Consider the following 20,599-nt stretch of genomic DNA (forward strand, 5'->3'; position numbering starts at 1 on the left):
CACAGAGGAGGGGTAACAGGATATATAACGTGAAGCTAGGAGGGCCAGGCTTTGGCTTTCAGCTCCACTGACAGGCACCACTAACAAAATACGTTGCTGCCCGGAGCCTGATTCCTCATCCGTAAAATGGGAATCCTAGCACCTGCCCCTCCGTATTAAGATTAAGTATGTGGACAATGCCTGTCCTCTATCAGGTGGCCTGTAAACATTTGCTAAACTGATGAAATGTAAAGAATGTAAAGAACTATCAGGAAAACACCCACTTAATCTTCCAGAAGGGCAGCCCAAGGTTTTGATAAAGGATGCAGAACTACTTTTAGAGTCAAATTACGTGGGCAAAGGTCGGCCCCTCCTTCAGTTAAAAAGCTGGGGGCAGGGCTTAAGGAGGAAGTGACTGTCCTTCCCTGAGCCTCACTTCAGCCTTGGTCCTCAACCTGAGGAGGCTATAGCCCATGGAAGTCTCGATCACATGAGCCTCCCTCCGTGAGAAGCCAAGAAGACCTGGTGAAAGTTTCCTCTTAAGTTCTGTGTAGAGAGACTCAGGTCTAGAAATATCCTTGCTGCCACCTGACCTGAAGAGGCGGAAACCCGTGCCAGCCGCATTCCCAGGTAAACCCAGGAAGCACCAGTCTTGGTTCTCAGCCTTCCCAGGAGGACACAGTTGGGTCTTCAGTCCTGGTTTTGCTAGGGAGGCAAATCTAATCAAGGGAGAGGTTTATAGGGATTATTAGAGAGTTCTTATCATGTCAGTCTCGGGAAGCAAAATGACAGCTGAGAATCTGGGGTGATTTCCAGGAAAAGGAGAGAAAAGATATATGAGGGGTTTCCAGAAAAAGGAGAGAAAGATATATGGGGTTTCTCTTTCATTTCTCCTTTGCTACAGAAGGTTTGAGATAGTGCAGTTAAGCATAAATAACTGGCTGAATCACTTTTTAACATTATGCAGTCCCCTCTCATTGAGTGTGTGACGGCTTGTGTGATAACGTGACCGCAGGTGGGTGGCCAGAGCCCATGGAGATGCCGACTCCCTCGCCGAGAGCAGGGATGGGGCTGAGGACAGGAATCCCTGGGTTTGCCCGAGCACCTGGTGGGAACGTGGTCTAGCTCTGGCTTGACCCTCATTGGCTTCCCTGAGGACAAGGCCCCAGTAAAATGGGCAATCCCTCTCCCTTCCCTCTAGAAAGCTCCCTCCTCTCTGAGTCCCCGCCCCACTCTGAGCCTGGGTGCTTTTTCACTAATGTGCCCCAAGGCTCTCTCAGTTTAGTTTCTCTGGTGGGGAAAATGAAGACAGGTTAACCTCATTTCACCCTTAGGATTAAAAAACAGGTCATCCTCAGAAATGACAAACAGGGGACAGGCATGGAGATACTAGGAAGTCTGAAGTTCAGGGAGGAAGGGAAAAAGGCAGAGAGGCTCCGAAGGGCCGAGGGGGCATAGGGTGCTGACAGGGAGGCTCCAGGCAGCCAGACATAATTTAGCTGACCATCTGGCTTGGGAAGCCCCCTCGGGGATGAGTGTCTAGGGGCGTGAGTGACACCCGGGCCTCACCGGTCTGTCCCGAGCAGTGGAAGTCAGCCGTTCTGCTGAGCCTGTGCAGGTGCCCTCCCCGCCCTGCCCCCCCACCTGGCAGGCCCAGAGCACAGGGGACTGAGCCAAATTCTGCCCAGTTTGCTCCAGGCACTCGTGGCAGCGTCTGCTGGAACCATGAAGCACTCATGCTTCTGCATGACCCGCCATGGGAAGGGAAGTGAAATCTAATCTCAGCAAGTGAATCCACTGCTAAAAATTCCCAAAGCGTGTCTGATGATAACAACAGAGGAGCTTCCCAGCAGGTTTGGCCTTCTCGGCTCCGCCAGTGCTCCCCAAGGCCAGGCTGCGGGCACCCCGGGGGGACTTTGGCCATTTAGGAGGTTGGGGGGAATGGAACCATGAGAGAGGGAAAAGAGGCAAATTCAAGAAGCTAAGCTTGGTAACCTTGCTTTTGGAAAGTAGATTTGCGGCCGTTTGTTCCAGATACGGATGTGAACAGAAGGTGGGAGGGGGAGGCTTGTGCCCCCGGAGTCCCTGAGTTAGCATAAGCCTCACAGGTGTTATTCTGCAGCGGATTCCCCAGTCGTGGGTCTGATCCAGCCGGTGGGGGAGCCGGGCTTCCTTTCCATATATGTGCATAACATGTATGGTGTAAGTTTCCATAAACCCACAAGTCGGGCTTTTACTTTCAGCACGAATGGCAGAGAGCACTAGGGATCCAACCTGTAATAAACTAACCCAGTGCTGCTTTAAAATAAGACTTAGCTACAAAGCTCACAGTAACTCTCCCTTCACTCACAATGAGGATCAGTAGGGGGGGAAAAACCCTCTGCTTGTTAAATGCATTTAAAGTGTTGGAACCAATACTTTGATGTGTCCACTATTTTGTTTCAGCCCAGTGCTTTCCAGGCCCTGGTCACAGCACACCCCCGGCCCGCACCCCCACACCCCCCGCACCCCACAGTGGGGTTGCCTCATCGGGGCCATTCCAGAGGAATGAGCCCTGCAGTGCTTTCTGCTTCTCTCTCATTTTTGGCCCCCAGCAGTTGGGGGGTGGGGTGGGGGCAAGTACTCTGTTTCTTTCCCTGCCCATGATACGACAAAAATCTCTTTCACGAAATGGAAAGACCTTGTGCTCCATCTTGACCTCATTGGTTTTCCCCTTTCCTGATGTTGCTCCTGCATCAGCAGTCAGCAAACTTGTTTCTTAAAGAAGTCAGGCCCTTCCTCCATCAGTGCTGCACACACACAATTTTCCAGTCTTCCTGCTACATTAGAAAGTTTTGGGGTTTTTTAACTTACATGCAGGTGTCTTTGGAAGCATAGTATGTCTTGAAGAGAGGGCGCACCCTCCCACCCAGGACATATATCCTGCGGAACCTGAGTGTATTTCCTGCCTAGAAATACCATCCTGAGCTGCCCAATTCAAAAGGAAGCTTCATATTTAAAACCTCCTTACTTCTGTCCTGACACAGTTCAGCTCTGGGCTCTTGTCTGGGCGCAGCTCCTTCCACACCCCGCCCGCTGCCCCAGTTCTGGTCACCTATCCTGCTCGCCTCACCCTTTCTGGCTGCCTCTCTTGCTGGTCTCAGGTTGCTCACTCCCCACCACCCCTTGGTCCACTTTAGTCGCTTACAGTGTGCCTCAGTTCTCAGTATTTCTAGGCTACATCTTTTGTTCATAGAGTTGCCAGCTTTGCATAAAAATGCAAGACACCCAGTTTAGTTTGCATCTCAGATAAACAACCGATATATTTTTTTTAAGTATAAGCATGCTCCATACAATATTGGGGACATATCTATACCAAAAAATGTTTATCTATCTGAAATTCAAATTTAATAGGATGTCCTGTCTTTTCTCTGGCAGCTCTATAACTATTTTTCATTCGTTCATCAAAAAAATATTTGTGGAGAACTTACCATGTGGCAGGCATTGTGCTAGGCGCTGGAAAAGCCGGCCAGGTCCCATAACTTACAGAGTATATACTTTACACACACATACACTATATACATATACATATATCTATGAACCTATAGGAAGAGGGTGGGTTTTGTACTAAACCTAATATTGTATGTCACTAGTTTCTTTTTTTTAAAGATTTTATTTATTTATTTGACAGAGAGACACAGCGAGAGAGGGAACACAAGCAGGGGGAGTGGGAGAGGGAGAAGCAGGCTTCCCACGGAGCAGGGAGCCCGATGTGGGGCTCCATCCCAGGACCCTGGGATCATGACCTGAGCCCAAGGCAGACGCTTAACGACTGAGCCACCCAGGCACCCTGTCACTAGTTAGTTTTAACTGCTGCATTTGATGAGCTTGCTTTTATAAACATTAATATTTACATAACAAAAAGTCACCTATTAAAATAATTAATAAATAATGGATGCCAATATTTCTTGAGCATTTATCATCTGCCCTGCACTATTTTAAGTGATTTACACACACTAATTCTTTTTACCCACATACAGAGCTGATGAAGCAGGGTTTTTTTTTTATCCCCATTTTGAAGATGGGAAAATGGAGGCCCAAATAAATTAAGAAATGCACCCAGTCACACAGCTAGTAAACAGATGACCCAGGATGTGAACTAGATTATCTAACTCAAGAAACCAACAGGTAAACCACTACTCTGTACAGACCAACACTTGTTTTAAGGATTTTCAGTTTGTAATTCGTTCTCCTCCATGACTTAGATAATATGAGTCACATCTTATAAACAGGAAAACTACACCACAGAGAGGCTAGTGATTTGCCTCAGTCCCTTTGCCAGTAAGTAAAAAAGCAGTTCTTCAACCCAGCTTCTCATTCCAAATGCTGCCCTCCCCCCATGCCATCTGAAACCCCCTTGGAGCTTAACTAAAACAGTGGTGCCCAAAGTGAATTTCATAAATATTCTTTAATGAAAGACTTAATCAAGCACTTGTTCAAACACTTAAGTTCTACTCTAAATACTTTACAAATATTAACTAATTTGGGGGGCTGGGTGGTTCAGTCGTTAAGCATCTGCCTTCAGCTCAGGTCATGACCCCAGGGTCCTGGGATTGAGTCCTGCTTTGGGCTCCTTGCTCAGTGGGGAGCCTGCTTCTCCCTCTCCCACTCCCTCTGCTTGTGTATTTCCTCTCTCACTGTGTCTCTCTCTGTCAAATAAAAAAAATCTTAAAAAAAATACTAATTTAATCTTCATAGCAGTATGAGATGGGTATGGTTATCATCTTCATTTTAAACACGACAAACTGAGGCATAGAGGCAAGTCACATACCCACTAATGGCAGAACCAGGATTTGAGCCCAGTCTGTCTCGGAATAGGAAAAAAATTCCACAAGTCATTGTCAAGTGCCTTTTTGTGCCGGGCATTATTGTAGGCACCGGGCCTGTGGCAGAGACAGAACAGCACACAGACATGCCTGCCCTCCTGGGGCTTATCTTGTGTTGGGGAGAAGAGAATAAACCTGGACAAACTTGGGAAAGGGTCCTAATGAGGAGTGATTAACACCGCACGGGGTGGGGCCTGTGAGACCATGAGGCGGGGGGGGGGGGAGAGGAGTGACGGGCCAAGGGGGGCAGAGGTGGAAAAGCAGGAAGGAGCATGTGCTTTCCGGAGATGGTGAAGTGACTCCAGACAGCAGAGGCGGCACGTGGTGCATCACGTGACCGTGAAATTGGGAGATAGTGAGGGAAGAAAGATTGTCAGATTGTCCAAGCCTGGAAGAGGATGGGGGTATGAGGAAACGGTGGGAGCAAAGCAATCATGACCCCTACCTCATGCCATAGCCCCCAAGCTTTGCTTATGTTCAGTTACCTGAGGCAGGTGTGTGGGGCTTAGATGTGTACAAGCCAAGGCAGAGGATAAAGGAAGAAGGAAGAGAGGACGGGAAGGGTCAGGGACTGACGCAGACATTTGCCTTTGCTGAGTCAGCCTCCCTCTTTGCCCACCCAGCCTCCCCCAAGAAGCCCTTTACCTGTCTCCCGTGGTCTAGGGCTCCTTTTGCGATGTGCTGATGGAGCCCGAGAGAAAACGCAGAGCTTTCAGCGGCACAGTCAAAGGCCCCCATGGTTGGTCCCGTGGCCATTTCACTTCCTGTCCCTCCACACCCCTCAGACACCGCCCCCCTCCGTCCTCACAGAGTGCCTGTGCATGCTCTGCTGCTCTCTCACCACTCTTCAAACTCATCCTGACCTCAACCGGAGTCATCTGCCCTCTGCTCACCCCGTCCCACCCACCTGCGTAAACCCTTTCGGTCTGTCAAGGAGACCTGGCTTGCCGTCTCTCGGAAGCTCCCTGTTCCCCCCGACACTGGCTCTCTGCACCTCTGATCCCCCCTCCTCGCCCACTCTGTGTGGAGCTGTCTGTGTACCTTCTCTCATCCTGGTCTTTCACAAAGAACCCTGGATTTTCCATTTCTGAGGACTTCCTGCCTCCCTGCACAAAATAGAGTAGGTGCTCAATAAATGTTCGTGGAGCTCCAGGCCCGTGCCTCCTGACTCCCAGAGAGTAGCATGCCCACGGGTGAGAGGGCACGTGTGGACTTTGTCGTTGCAGGTCCGCCATGTGCACCACCAGTTCCTGTGACCTGGAGGAGATCCCCCTGGATGATGACGACACAAGCAGCATAGAATTCAAAATCCTGGCCTTCTATGCCAAACACCATGTCTTCAAGAACAGCCCCGCCGTCTTCTTGCCGAAGCTGCTGAGAACAAGGAGTTGGTCCCAGAAAGGACTGGGGGGTTGGTCAGCAAACGAGTCACGGACACAGGTGTCATGGCCTTGCAGAGATTCCCCATGCAGCGAGAAGCCCCTAAACCTGGCCAAGAAAAAGTCTTCCTGGAGAACACTCTTTGGAGTAATAGAGAAGGAGGAAGATGCACCGAGCTCACCTGTACCCGTTTTGCAGGGTGCCACAGCACATCAGGCTGGTCCTCAGAGTCAGCAATGGTCTAGGTCCCTCACTAACGTAGAGCAGCATGCCGAGCGGGAAGGTAGGCTTTTAGGGGCTGCTTCTCTCCCAGGACAAAATCTTTCCCTTCTTTGTATTCGTGGTATTTCATCTCCTCTCAGCTGGTAATGTGGCCTGAGGCAGGGCACTCCACTGTGTGGAGTTACCCAACTTATTAATGTTCAGAATAATTGCCCTGCTTTTCTCGAGACTGAGTAGAAAGAAAGTAAGAGGCTGTCAGTGAAGGGTGGCAGGACTGGTTTTCTGGCTGCACTGTCTAGAAATAAGCTTGCTGCCCTAAGTCCTGATCCTCTGTGCCAGAGACCAGTATGGAGGGAAGAGCCCTATGTGGGGGCTCAGGCTGCCGTTCTTCTTGAGGTAAGTCAACTCACCTTTCTGGGCTTCTGTTTCCAGCTGTGTATTGGGGTATCCCACCCTCCCTACGTCTTAGGGTGGTGGATGGCAAGACCACGTAGCTACATACAAAAATACTTTTCAAAGTATAAAGCACTCTAAAAAAACAAAAACAAAAACAAAAACTGACAAACATTTTAGTTTGGGTTTTTTTTTAAGATTTATTTATTTATTTATTTATTTGAGAGAGAGAGAGAGAGAGCATGAGCACTGGGGAGGGGTAGAGAGAGAGAGAAGCAGACTCCCCGCTGAGCAGGGAGCCCCATGCAGGACTCCATCCCAGGATCCTGAGATCATGACCTGAGCCGAAGACTGAGCCACCCAGGTGCCCCAGCTGAGAAGCATGTTGACAAAACCTTTTCTCAGTGGGACAAAATACATTATATTGAATAAAACATTTTCATGAAGGACTTCACCATAGAGAGTTGCCCTTCATCCACAAACCTTGGCACAAGCATCTTCTTCCCCTTCAACAATGCCCAGTCCCTGCTGCCCAGGTTTTGAAAGAAAACCCCCTCTCCTGCTGAGTTTGATTGCTGGGCTAACTTGTCAGTAATTAGTCAACAGGTGGCAGTAATGTCTCAATTTTAAAATGGTGTGACTCTCCCGGCTTACTTGGAGAATCAGCCCACAGTTGGCGGTTTTTGATCACTCACTAGGACCAAGGAAACTTTTATTTCCCAAACTTTTATTAGTCCCATAGACTAATAAAATTTTAGAACAGGAGTTAGGGGTGAGATTATCTGGGGAACTCCTCCTTTCCCCACCCCCCAGTGATAGAGCAAGCTCCTGCTGGAGATGGTAGCTGAGCTTGGGGCATCAACAGTTTGGAGGTACCTAAATAGGCTTTTCTGCTTGCCTATCCTTTGGACTTCACTGAGACGCAGAGGGAGCATTTACAGAATTTAATCTTCTGGTTTCCTGAGATAGATGACATTCTGTATTTCATAGCCACGGAAGTGTCATTTGACCTTTTTTATTTAGTAAAATTTCAAGATCTTTATATAGATAAAGATATTCTCTAAAATAGTAGAAATGATTACTTCCTAGGGAGCCCTTGCCGTAGACATTTATGTTCAGTGTATCCTCCCTTCCTACCTTTCTCTTGCCCACTTTCTTGTTTGGTGCGTTATGTGGTGGTTAGTTGGTTTTACATTAGATGTGACTCAAGAGAGCCTCGCGTTCTATTTCTGTTTTGCCACGTATAAATCAGAGCTTAGCAGTTGGTGTCACCTGGGTTCTTTTAACTGAAGATCACAATTTAGACCTCGCTGCTGTGTCCAGGATTCAGACACCAGGCCTCAGAACTATAAGCTATGTCCCAAGATCAAAGCCTAGAAGTGAGAGGTCTTAGGAGGTAGAAAAATGGGCGTCAGTACCAACCCAGGTCCTTTGACTTGTGAACCCTTGTTTGTCCACAGCTAGGATTTGCTACATGTGGAATGTTACAGTTACGATTAGGTTCGGATACATAGAGTGGAAAACTCAAATAACTGTGGCTTCAATAATGTAGAGATTCTTTTTCTCTCCTATAAGAGAAGACCAAAGTTTGGCATCCCAGGGCTCATATGGCAGCTCCAGCAATCATTAGCGGTTCTTACTCTGCCATCCCTTGGCTAGTGGCTTCCAACCTCAAAATCACCTTGCATTCCAAGTTGGCTGCAGAGACTTCATTTCAAGCAGGAGGAGGAGGAAGCAAGGTGTGGGGGCCACAAAATGGTGTCTTCTTTCTAGATAATTCCCTTCCCTTTTAGAGAGCTTTCTTGAACCCACACTCAACTTTTCTTAACTTCTCATTGGCCACTCCTTACTGTAAGGGAGGCTAGAAAATGTAGTCTGTTCAGCTCAACCCTTGCTGCCTGTAACACCTCGGGTGGGGCTCTTGCCAAGGAGGAAGAAAATTCATTTCTTACAGGGAAGGAAATAGCAGTCTCAACCATAGAAAAATGCCGTACCCCTTCTATTTAAAACAAATGCCTCAGGCCCTGCATTGGGCCCTGAGCTCAGCGGGGAATCTGAAGATTCTCTCTCCCTCTCCCTCTGCCCCTCCCCCCGCTCGCACTCTTTCTCTCTCTCCCCCTCTAAAATAAATAAATAAATAAACCTTTTTTTTTTTTTTTAAACACATAAATGCCTCAGGCTGGCTGGCACCCTCTCAACTGTGCTGTGCTCTCTTTCTCTCCTTGGCTCCATAGTGACACCCCCCCCCAAATAGACCCCAAAGGATGGGCAACCTTTCTGTTCTCTCCCTACCCCATCCAATTCTCCCTTGCCTATCAGATGAGATCAACTCTTAATAAGAAGGGAATCTTTTCTCAGTGTTTAAAATTAAGGTTTTTAAAATGGGAATCTCAACTAGAGCTAGTTCATCTGAGTCGAAATGTGTTTGCTTATCCTGTTTCCTGCGCATACGTCACCTGCCTCTCTCACTCCGTATCCACCAATTCATAGAAATGGATATGCTGTAAGCAAGCGAGCCAGGGTGGCTATTTCTGTGCCCGCCAGTGGTCTCCTGATTACCTTGCCACAGGATGGGGGCTGGAGGATGAGGAGGGACCACCTCTGGGGCCTTCATCTGCTTCCTCTGAGTGCAAGATCGGGACAGTGTGACTTCTGGTGGGAGAGCCACGCGCTGACCACCACAGACAGGCTGCACAGGGTTACAGAGGAAGAAGCTTTCCTTTCCCATTTTCTGCGGACACAAGGGAAGGCTCCCACTGGCTTTGGGATTCAGCCGTTTTCCCATTTCCTTGCCAGGGGCCATGCATGGCCAGCATTACATAGGAGGCTGGTTGGGCTGCAATAAGGTGAAAAGTATATATTTGCTTTGATTGTTAAAATCAGAAGGAAAAGCATCGGTCCTTTTCTCCTTGACTTCTCTCCTAATTCTTCTCTCTCAGTTCTCTCCTTATCTGTTTTTGAACCCGATGTGCCAAGCATGAAAAAGTGTGGCTTTTTAAGAAAACCATTATGCCCTTCTTTAAAGGAAAGCATTTTGTGGATAGCACTTTATGTATCCTGGTTTCCCTATCGACGTTAAGTAGATGTTTCCCATTAGACGTGGAGGAGAGAGAAGACACGTAACTATATGAGCAAGAGCAAGGGGAGTTCGGTGTTTTCTTGATAATGGGCTTTGAATAATGAATATGGCCTGAGAGCAGGGATATTTCTCTTTCCTCAGTGACAAACCCCCAAAGGCTTGTCAGACTATTGAATGCCCTCCAATGCACATAGGGGCCAGCTCTTCAAGATATAAAGGATGTCCAAAAAAAAAAAAAAAGAATAAAAATAAAAGCATAATGAGCATTCCCTCAAGCAAAGAACTAAGCACTTTCTTTTGTGTTTCTTCCCTTGCAGAGAGGAAAGGGGACCCTAATTTTGCAAGACTTCAAAAAGAGGGTGCAGAAGGGCAATTGTTTCAAGGTGGCAATCATTCCTCGGTGCACTCTGCCCCCACCCCAGCCTCTGCCAGGCAACTCCCAGTGCTTTCTGAAGAATGGCCTCCCCCCCCCACCTCCCCCCTGCATGCACACACCACAGTTTCCCTCTAGGCTGGCCTTTTCATTTCGGGCGACTGTGCATACCAATGAGCTAGACAAAGTTCTCCTGGGAAGGGCCGCTCAGCCCCATTTGGTCTCGTTTCAGCTGTGGACCCCAAAGTTGTTTCCATCGCCCATCGTGTTGCTGAAATCGTTTATTCCTGGCCCCCGCCCGAAGAGTTCCAGGGAGGAAGCTCCAAGTCCAAGGGGAATTTTGTCCATCATTTCCCCCACCGCCAGGGCCAGTGCTCCCAGCCTCAAGCCACCAGTACTAAGAAAGGTAAAAACTTCCCTTCCACACGCTTGGGTCGGGTTGAGTGTTTGCCAGGCAGAGGTGCACAAGCATCAATGTATTAGCCAGCACCAGGCTCTGCCATTGAAGCATCCCTGCTGCCCTGGACCAAAGGCATGACAGCAACGTGCTGGAGGCGCCGCCGACCTTTAGCTTTGGAGACCAGCCCAGGCCCAGGGGAGTGCGCCAGCCACACTCTGAAGCAACAGGCCAAGCTCCCTGCGAAGTGCAAAGAGAAGTCTCCTCCCGGTGGGGGGGGGGGGGGGGGGCGGGGGGGTAGAAGTAGAAAGTGGGCACGCCACCTTGTCCACAGAGGGCAATGCAGTACTCGATTCAGTCATGTGGGCGACGGTCAAGGGCAATGGCCAGTTTGCTTATGGAACTGCACGGGGTATAGATGGCACATCAGCCCGGGGATTTCTAACACTGCCAGGGGCTCCTGGGAAAAAGCAGGGCATTGTCAGACACCAGGTCTGGTGCAGCCCATGAAGCAGACACGAGAAGTAGTGAGCAGAAGGCAGTCAGTTGTCAGCAAAACTGGAGCAGGAGCGAGGACCGGAGTTCCCATTGGATGGGCAGGAATTGAGGGGAGCAGAACCGAACGCCACAGGAAGAGACATTTGGTCCTTCTTTCCCTCTCTGACCACACTGTCCCTGCTCCTGGCTCCCTTTCCCCAAACTGCAGCAGAGGGGCTGGGGCAGAGACGGCCCCCTGGGTTGGCAGGGTGCCCATGTGCCAGGAGCTGGTGTCCGCGACTCCCAAGCCTGGAAGCAGAGTAGTGAGTCCGCCTGCATCGTGCTGTGCTGTGGGGCTTAGAGTGAGTGGCCAGAGGAGGTCCCTCTGAGTGCTCAGAGAAGAAAGGTGTCTCTACTTTATTGTGATCTCCTGGGTGACATAAAGCCATACCCCGCTGCAAGCTCAAGCCAAGGCTATTGGCCTCCGTGCACATGAGAAATCCAGGCTGTTGTTAGAGCACCTTTCCCCGGGAAGACGCAGAAGCAACAGAGAAAAACTCCACACGGGCGATGGGGACCCGCGTTCTTGCTTCTCCCACGGGACTTGAGTCTCAGACTTCCCACTTACCTTGCCTTTCGTTGGACCTTCTTGGGATGTGACGGGCTGGAATGATGTCCTGGCCTCCCTTTCCTTCTTATCTAGAACAAACAGGAAGACTTCACGACTTCAGGGATTGGGCCATAAGTGGAAAGTGCCGCTGGATCAGTAACTAGCTTTTCTCTGTTTGGAGTCTGTTCTGTGGCAACAGCCATTTTCCTTATGGTCGGTGGTTGGCTTGTTTTGAGATAAGAAAAATCATACTCCACCTCCCCCTCCCCTGGCCCCCCGTTCCAACATATACCCCACAGCAACTGTAGCCGTCTCTCTATCCACCTGCCATTTTTAGCCTTCAGGGTGGGAGAACTTAATCATTTTATTTATTTATACCCCACCTGGTTATAAAGACAGCAAAGTATGCACTGTTAGTAAGATCAAATAAATCCCACTTGAAAGATAGTGGAAAATGAAAACACTAGCGGGGAAAGAAGGTGGATTTAGGAATAAGTTTAATTCCCAAAATGCAGGCCAGGAAGACTGTACCCCCTCTTCGATGGGGGCCACAAACTTGGCTCTACACCTTCTCGCAGCACAAAGTGGGGAATATGAACCAAATGGAATTTATGGTGTCCACGTGGAAAAAGCACATCTGCTCAGGGGAATCCTACAGACCAGAGAGAAAGTTCTCCTAAATATCTTCAGAGATAGGATCGTGAGCAGTGGAACTAACGTCTTCAACAACATTCTTACAATAAATATATGATGCATTTCGTGGTGAGAAGGGGGTTGCTGAGGGGAAAAAGGAAGAAGAAAGGAAAGGAGGGGTCTGTAGGAGAGGGTGGCTGGAGTGGTTTGTGCGTCATCACGCAAGGTGAGGCAAGAGTTAAGTTGCTAAGAATTACAAAGCACATGTCTCCCTCAATCCCTAAGCTGGCTACACGTATTGTCCCTGGGGGAAAAAGAATTAAGATTATATCTTTTCTTAAAAAAAAAAAAATAACTGGAATTTTCCCCTGACAGATGGAGAAGACCAAATTATAGCCAAAATCGTTGAGCTGCTGAAATATTCAGGGGATCACTTGGAAAGAGAGGTATGGAGCTTCTTGAACTAATGTGATTTCTTTCTGTGCCCACGCCACTGGGACAGAGAAAGGAATTGTACTCCAGATTGTATTCCTTTGCAAGTTCTGATTTCCACTTAGTCCTAAATTTTATTTCCCTTGGAGTGAAAATTCTTCATGCTGGCAGCATCTCAAAAATGAATCACTTTGGAAAACATAAGTAAACCTTCTGGAGCCTCCCTGGAATTTTTGGAAATGAAAAATGTAACTTTGTTATTGCAAGAAAAGACACCAATAAATTAAAATTTGCTGAATAGAATTATGAATCTAGTTCCCCATGTAACTGATCCTTGGGGAAGTTTAGACTCTTGCATTTGCCCTGCAGTCTGGATATCGATGTCCACGCCAGCTCCAAGGCTGGAGGTCTTCCCGAAATCTCCCCTGAGAGTGGCCGGACTATTGTCTGCTCAAGGTCTTTCTTAGCAGTTTGGCCGGGCGGGGGCGGGCGGTTGGGGACGGGGCGGGGGGGGGGGTGCGGGTTAAGTGTTACTTGGAACACTTTGGCCTTCCTGCCATTTAGAAGTCGAGACCCCATCATTCTGGTCAGGGAGGTATGAGAGCGCCTTCAGATACAGAGCTGGTGAGCAGGACCCCGCTGTAGTCAAAGAGAAGTTCTGTGTGGTTACCCACAGACTGTCGAGTAGTCTCCAGGGCGCGTCAGTCAGGCCCTGGCCTGTGGACCCTTTTCCTTGTCCTACCAGGATCAGTGGGAGGAAGTCAGGCCCCATGGGGCTTGTGCAGGAGGGGAAAAGCACTAACTGGCCAGCCAGCCTTCCCCAGTCCCAACATGCTCAGCAGCTCCTCTCTCAATGCGTTTGTCAGGGGTGTGCCCAGCGGATGGTGACCGGGATGGTGCAGAATGAGAAACGGAGAAAACCAGGGATATCAGATAAAGAAAAGAGAACAGGTTATGTGAGCTTCAGGTCCGCAAGTAGAGGATGAACAGGGGTTCAGAGAAGGAACACAGAATGAGCCCTCCTATGTTTCTCCAGAACTAACATCAATGGATAAGGAATGATGGGGCGATCGATTTTCTCCATTTTAGGAATGACCTTTCTAGCACTCAGGACTGCCTTGTGAAGGAATGATCTTCCTGTCACCAGAAGAATTTCAAGGAGATCCCAGTGACCAGCCAGCAGCGCAGTACTTGAACTGGGAGGGACCTATTCAGATCCTCCAGGATTCTTTACAGCTTGAAGATTCTGTGGCTCTCTCATGGCAGCCTCCTTCCCAGCCTCCCTAAGCAGTGACTTGCATTGAGTCATGGAGGCAAGGGACAGGAGGTGGTAGAAAGCCAACCTCCGTGGTTAGAGAGAGAGATGCTTTCCTTTTCACCCCATAAATTACCACTTTAAAAAATCTCGCTTTTCTTGGTGATTTGGGGTGGTAACTTTACATTCTCTATGTAGAGAACATGGTTGATTCCCCAGTAGCAGACTTTGGTAGCAACACACAGAGGGTCTGACTTTGCTGTGTGGGTGCGGGTTCCCACTAGGCCAGGACAGTGACGATGGGGGGGGGGGCGCTCCCTCCGTGGCTGCAGGGTGCCTGCAAAGCCGCTCATCCCTGAGAGCCTATGTCAGCCTCATCCAGCACCTTCCTGAGAGGCCAGACAGCCAGGGGCAACCCAAAGGAGCAACGCTGGGACGGGCCAGGGTCCTCTGCAGAAGGTGTTTCTTTCTGGTGTTTGATTCTTCCACTGTTTTAGCAAGCCCAGGCTTCCAGCTACCCACTGGGGTTTTGAATCTAGCTTCTTCAACTGGGTCACTGTTCAAAAGGAGTCCATTCTTGCTGTCAAGGACACTAGCCCTTCTTCTTCAGATTTATAATTCAGACGGGCCCCCTGTGTCTCAACGGAAGTTGGGGGGTGGGCTGGGCTCACATAAAGAACATTGCTCCACCAAAACCTTTACATAGCATCAGGTGCATCCCCAGAATGTCCCTTTTAGAAACAATATTTGTTGAGAAGCTGCTTAGCTTAGCATTCCTCAAAGACAGAACTAGAGGATTTCCAAAGAAACATGTAGCCCTCGCTCACTAAGTAATTTCTGTATGACTGGAATCGAGGGTTTCCGACTGGGTGTTTTGGTGGCCCACTGCTGAGCTAGAGTCTGCTTCACGGGGCCAGGCTGCTCAACTGAACGCATATCGTCTTGTACGCAGTTGAAGAAGGACAAGACTTTAATGAAGAGCTTCCAGAACCAGCTATCCTACCCTGTTTTCAAGACCATCACAGACCACTTCTTACGGGGTGTGGACACCAGGGGAGAATCAGAGGTCACAGCTCGGGGCTTTAAGGCTGCCCTTGCAATAGACGCCACGGCAAAGCTCACTGCCATCGACAACCACCCCATGAACAGGGTGCTGGGTTTTGGAACCAAGTACCTGAAAGACAACTTCTCACCCTGGGTCCAGCAGCAGGGTGGATGGGTAAGTGCATCCTATTTCAAAATGAATCTTCCCAGAATCCAGAGGAGGTGGAATGGAAAGTTATGGGTTTTTTGTTTTTTTCAGTGAAGGGAACACATCTTTGAAGCAGCTCCCAAGGATTTAGAACAGTTGAGTGGCAAGAGATAGATCCCAGTGATGGGAACATATTTTTAGTGATTATCTTCATCATTAATAAATATTTACTGGGCTCCCAAAGGGTACAGGGGGTATGTATGTTGGAGGAAAAGCACTGGTCAGATAGAACAGGAAATGAAGAGATGGTGAGATATAAAATGTTTAGATAGATGTAATTTCTGTTTTCACGAATTGTGCAGGCAGCAGAAGTCTGGCAGTGAGACAAGGAGAGGCAGACAGTTCCTTATCCCCTCAGATGCTGACAGGCAGAGAGAGAGAGAGCGCTCAACATATTTGGTCATTGCTGCTTGGACCCAGCCGTTTTGACAAGGACATTTTGATACAAACCAAAAAGCAAACTGTTAGATTTGTGTCTTTTTGGTTTTTTTTTTTAATGAAGTTTATTTATTTATTTTTTAGTAATCTCTGCACCCAATGTGGGGCTCAAACTCACCACCTCGAGATCAAGAGTCACAAGCTCTTCCCACTGAGCCAGCCAGGCGCCCCAAATTTGTGTCTAATTCCTTGCTATCAAGCAAAACAGACACCTTCACCCCCATGCCTTCTCCCCCATCCTTTATCCTCATTCCTTGAGATTTCCTCCAAGCTACCATAACCTCTTTTAAGTTTAACCTCTTCAAAACGCTTTAAGGCATCACTTTAAATCTCAGTAGGCTCAGGGTATTTTTGTCTATTCAGACCCTTCCTTGGAAGGACAGACCTTTGTCCCACATTACCCTTAGTCCTCTTTCCACCAAAATGGTCCAAGGGTAGCAGGTTTGAGTCTGCTCTACACATGGCCTCCAAACAGGCTTGGTCTCTGGGCTACCAGAAGGAAAGTACAGCTGATCTTGCCAAAGGGCTGAAGTGCCCACCATGGTCTTCGGTGGCTGCCTGTTGAGCTTACCTAGTCTTCTGTTCCTTCCTGTTTTCCACATTTGCACCAGATATGGTAGCCTTAAGTGGCTCATCTGAACAACTGAGGCCCTCAAGTATTCTCAACTCAAGCTGCCTTAACTCATGCTAAAAGAAGGATAGATTCTTTGACACTATTTTGGCTTTAACTGTTCTTTCTTCCAGACCCCCTCAAGTCCCTCCCCTGCCCCAGAGCCTTTCCTGACCAGTCTAGCTTAAAGGCCTCACCAGCCTCTGACCTCCTACAACACTTCATGTCTGCACTATAATTATATACAGGAAAGAACCATCCTTGTTGGTCGTGTAGGTATATTTTTCCCAAAGAGATTGTAAGTATCAGCTGGGCTTACAGGCCAGTTCTCAAAAGCCTGTTTAGTTAGTTAATGCAGCTGAAATGCCAAAAGTGTTCTAGAAAAAGGCTACACCAAAAGCACAAACAACAAAAGAAAAAATAAATTGGACTATATCAAAATTTAAAATCTTTCTGCTTCAAAGGACACTACCAAGAAGTGAAAAGACAACCCACAGAATGGGGGAAAAAATATGTTCAAATCACATATCTGATAAGGAACTTGTATTCAGAATATGTAATAAACTCTTACAACTCAACAATAAAAAGACAAAACACAATTTTTTAAAATGGGCAGTGGATTTGAATAGACATTTCTCCAATGGCCAGTAAGCACATGAAGAGAAGCTTGCTTTACGTCGTCATTTCAACATTAGGGGAGTGCAAATCAAAACCACAATGAGGGGTGCCTGGGTGGCTCACTTGGTTAAGCATCCGACTCTTGATCTCAGCTCAGGTCTTGATCTCTCAGGGTCATGAGTTCAAGCCCCATGTTGGGCTCCACGCTGGGCTTGGAGCCTACTTAAAATGTAATGACAACAAAACACCATGAGGTATCACTTCACTAGCCACGCTTCCCCTTTGGAAGCAATTTAGCTGTTCCCCAAAATATCAAACATAGAGTTACCAATTCTACTCTTTGGTATCTACCCAAGAAAATAGATAACATAGGTTCCTATAAAAACTTGTACATGAATGATCCTAGCAGCATTCATTATTATACTCGCCAAAACAACCCAAATGTTCATCAGTGATGGATGATGAATGGAAATACCAAATGTGATCTACCCATACAATGGAATAGTTTTTAGCCATGAAAAGGAACAGAACAGATGGATGAACCTTTTATTCCATTTGTAAAAAGTTTAAATTTAATTAATTAACATATAGTGTACTATTAGTTTCAGAGGTAGAGTTCAGTGATTCATCAGTCTTATATAATACCTAATGCTCATTATATCATGTGCCCTCTTAATGTCCCCGATAGATGAACCTTGAAAACATTATGCTAAGTGAAAGAAGTTAGACAAAAGGGCCCTATATTGTATGATTCTGTTTTCATGAAATGTCCAGAATAGGCAAATTCACTGAGACAGATGAGAGGTGAGGGAATGGGGAGTGACTGACTGCTAATGGATAAGGAGTTTCTTTTGGTGTGATGAAAGTGTTCTAAAATCAAGCAAGGGTGATGGTTGCACAACTTTATGAATATACCAAAAGCTACTGACTTATATACTTTAAAAGGATGAATACTGTGGTATATTTCAGTAAATCTGTTACGAAAAATGGTGGTTCTAATTCTAGTAAGCAAATAAAAAGGAAAGAAGAATATATTTTTATTTACTTATTTTTTAATTTGGCTGCTGGTGCTAGAGAGCAAAACAGTTCTAATTAGAGAAAATAGATGGATTTTGGGTAGAAATAATAAAGGGCATTTTCAAAAGCTTTAGAATTTGACAGCATTTTTTTTTTTATCATTTGTAATTTATTAGTTTACTTTTCCGGGCCATCATAAATCCTAATTTTAAATCTTGGCCACATTTAGGTTTAATTTGGAACATGTAGCTGGAAATTAGGAGAGGGAGGAAAAAGAATAAGAAAGGACTAATTTTCCCAAAGCTGACAGAGGACTTGGAAAAAATAAGGAGGATGTTGATAAAAGAATACTTATGAGTTGATTGATAGGCGCTATTGAAGTGTGGAGGAGATGTGGACTGAGACTTGTGTTCAGTGTCCACGAACAGGAAAGAAGGATGATGCGGGGTGGCAAGAGTCTAGGGACTTCCATTGACCCTTGGTATTTTGGCTCTCCAGGGTGTCCTTGTAGTAGTGAAGGAGGAGGAAAATGATTCCCATGCATAAGGTTTCCAGGGTTCCTGACTATCTCAGTATTCCGCATTTCATGCAAATGTATCTAATCTTCCCAACTAAACTGCAAATCTGAGGGCAGGCTTAAGTATTTTACGCCTCTTAAGTATTTTATGCCTGTTCCTTCTATATACGTTGTTCACATGTTCAGCCAGTACTCCTAACATAATGAATTAGTCAATCAAATGAATAGCAACTGTATCTAAAAGGCATGCTAAACAAGCTACCATGAGATTTCAATTCACTTGTTGGCCCTTTTTCCTCATTGTAAAGCACTGTTCAAACAGTTACTCTGTGGTCCTGCAACCTCATCCATTTTACAGCACTTTGTAAGGAGAGGTTTGCAACCTCCACAGTCCTCAACCTTTCAGCATCTACTCTTTTGAATGTTAAATACAGCATCAAAGCCTTTTCCCATCTAGCTTGTTAGCCTTGGATATATAACATAAGTCCGTAGCATATGTTTCCCTTTCAGAATACCAAGGACACTGGTCATCTTTCCAAACCCTCCCCCAAACCCTATCATAGTCTCCAAACCCTGGGTCATGCCTGGGACATGAGAGCAGAGTTCACAGGTATATGTTTTCAGTTCAACCGTGAATCAAACTTGGAATGTTATGAGTCTGTTTCTCTTGTTTCCCCTCTAGGAAAAAGTATTTGGAATAGCACATGAAGAGGTAGACTGAAGAATCAGAAGAGTTGTCGTCTGGAATACTCATTATCCAACTGGGATCCTGTCTACATTGGTCTCACCATAGAGTGTGGGAGGAAATACAAATGTGCAAGGCAGAGGGAGCATTGAAGTTTCCAAATCATCGTTCCTGTGAATCCAGAGGCATGAGGAGAGGCCTCGTCTGTCTCCAGGTCATAGAATGGGTAGTAGCATGGCCTGTGACATCCATGTTTTTCAGGTCCTCCCTTGAGTGTGGGAGAAAGTCTTAGGAAGACAAGTGGTAATTTTCCTTTCAAATGTTCAGAACAGAAACTGTCATCTTGCCTCTGTTGGCCAATTTAGGGAAATTTTGTTACAGAAATTTGCTGATCCCATGAGGGCAAAATGATAAATCGTGCATGTGCTTACTCTTTGGTTTCTAGTACTGTTTATTTTGAAACTACACTTGCGATGGCCTAATAATGGCATTGTTTCAATGCCTACCTTTAGGAAAATGTTGCTATTCATGTTGGTAAACATAGTTCAAAGAGACCCGAGTTCACTGCTATATCCACTAGTTTGGGGAGATAGAGCCATATCTGCCTTTTGACTCACTTCCCTAGAAAAATTCTTTGGCAGTTTGAAAAAGTTGCATTTGGCAGAAAATAATTACTCCTACCACCCTTAACCGTCTCAGTGACCCCACCTCTATTTCTCAAGGTCTCTGAAACTTTCTTTGTTATTTTTTCATGGTAGTGTAATGATTAGTCACTGGTAAAATAAATATGTGGAAAAACCACTGTCAAAAGAATATCTTGTGGTTAAAATAAGTAAAAAGTAATAGTACTAAGATCTCTCTGAGGATCAAATGAGTTAATTTATAAAAAGCGCTTACAACAGTGCTTGGTATTTAGTGCTGAGTGTTCAGTTATGTTCAGTATTATGTGCTGCCCTCAGCTAAGATGAAAATTTCTTCTCAAAGCAATCACTGATTGTTTTCCTGAAATTGCTACTGCTCAGAATGAGGTTCTATAGTAAGTGAAATATGTTTCACAATTGTTTAACAATTATTTAAAACAACAATTATTAAAATAACTTTAAAAATGCTGTCAAATTATCTTAAAACTTTCTGGATCTGTTGCACCCAGAATGTAGCCTGATATAAAACAGGTGTTTAATAAACCTTTGATGAACAAATAAATGGATGAATTAATCAGACTTACTTTTAGCTTCATGGGAAAATTGGACCTATCTAATATCCCATGCTTCACTGCTCTACCCATCTTAATTAAAATGAGTTATTCTCTTTTACTTCCTGCCCCCCCCCACACACACACACAGAGAAAAATCATAAGTGTTAGGGAT

General features: G+C 46.5%; 1 protein-coding gene across 1 annotated transcript; it reads left to right on the forward strand.

The window, feature by feature from the left end:
- The first annotated feature begins 432 nt into the window (after window positions 1-432).
- BCL2L14 (BCL2 like 14) lies at window positions 433-20,336 on the forward strand. The gene is made up of 6 exons (XM_028119784.2): window positions 433-609; window positions 6,071-6,507; window positions 10,524-10,697; window positions 12,784-12,854; window positions 15,048-15,314; window positions 19,230-20,336. Exons 2-6 carry the CDS (start codon window positions 6,078-6,080, stop codon window positions 19,266-19,268), a joined length of 981 nt encoding a protein of 326 aa, XP_027975585.1. The 5' UTR covers window positions 433-609; window positions 6,071-6,077; the 3' UTR covers window positions 19,269-20,336.
- The last annotated feature ends 263 nt before the right edge of the window (window positions 20,337-20,599 follow it).

This window comes from Eumetopias jubatus, unplaced genomic scaffold (genome assembly GCF_037043125.1).
Source record: "Eumetopias jubatus isolate StellerSeaLion01/CBP00866 unplaced genomic scaffold, mEumJub1_p1.0 scaffold_8, whole genome shotgun sequence".
Taxonomy (NCBI): domain Eukaryota; kingdom Metazoa; phylum Chordata; class Mammalia; order Carnivora; family Otariidae; genus Eumetopias; species Eumetopias jubatus.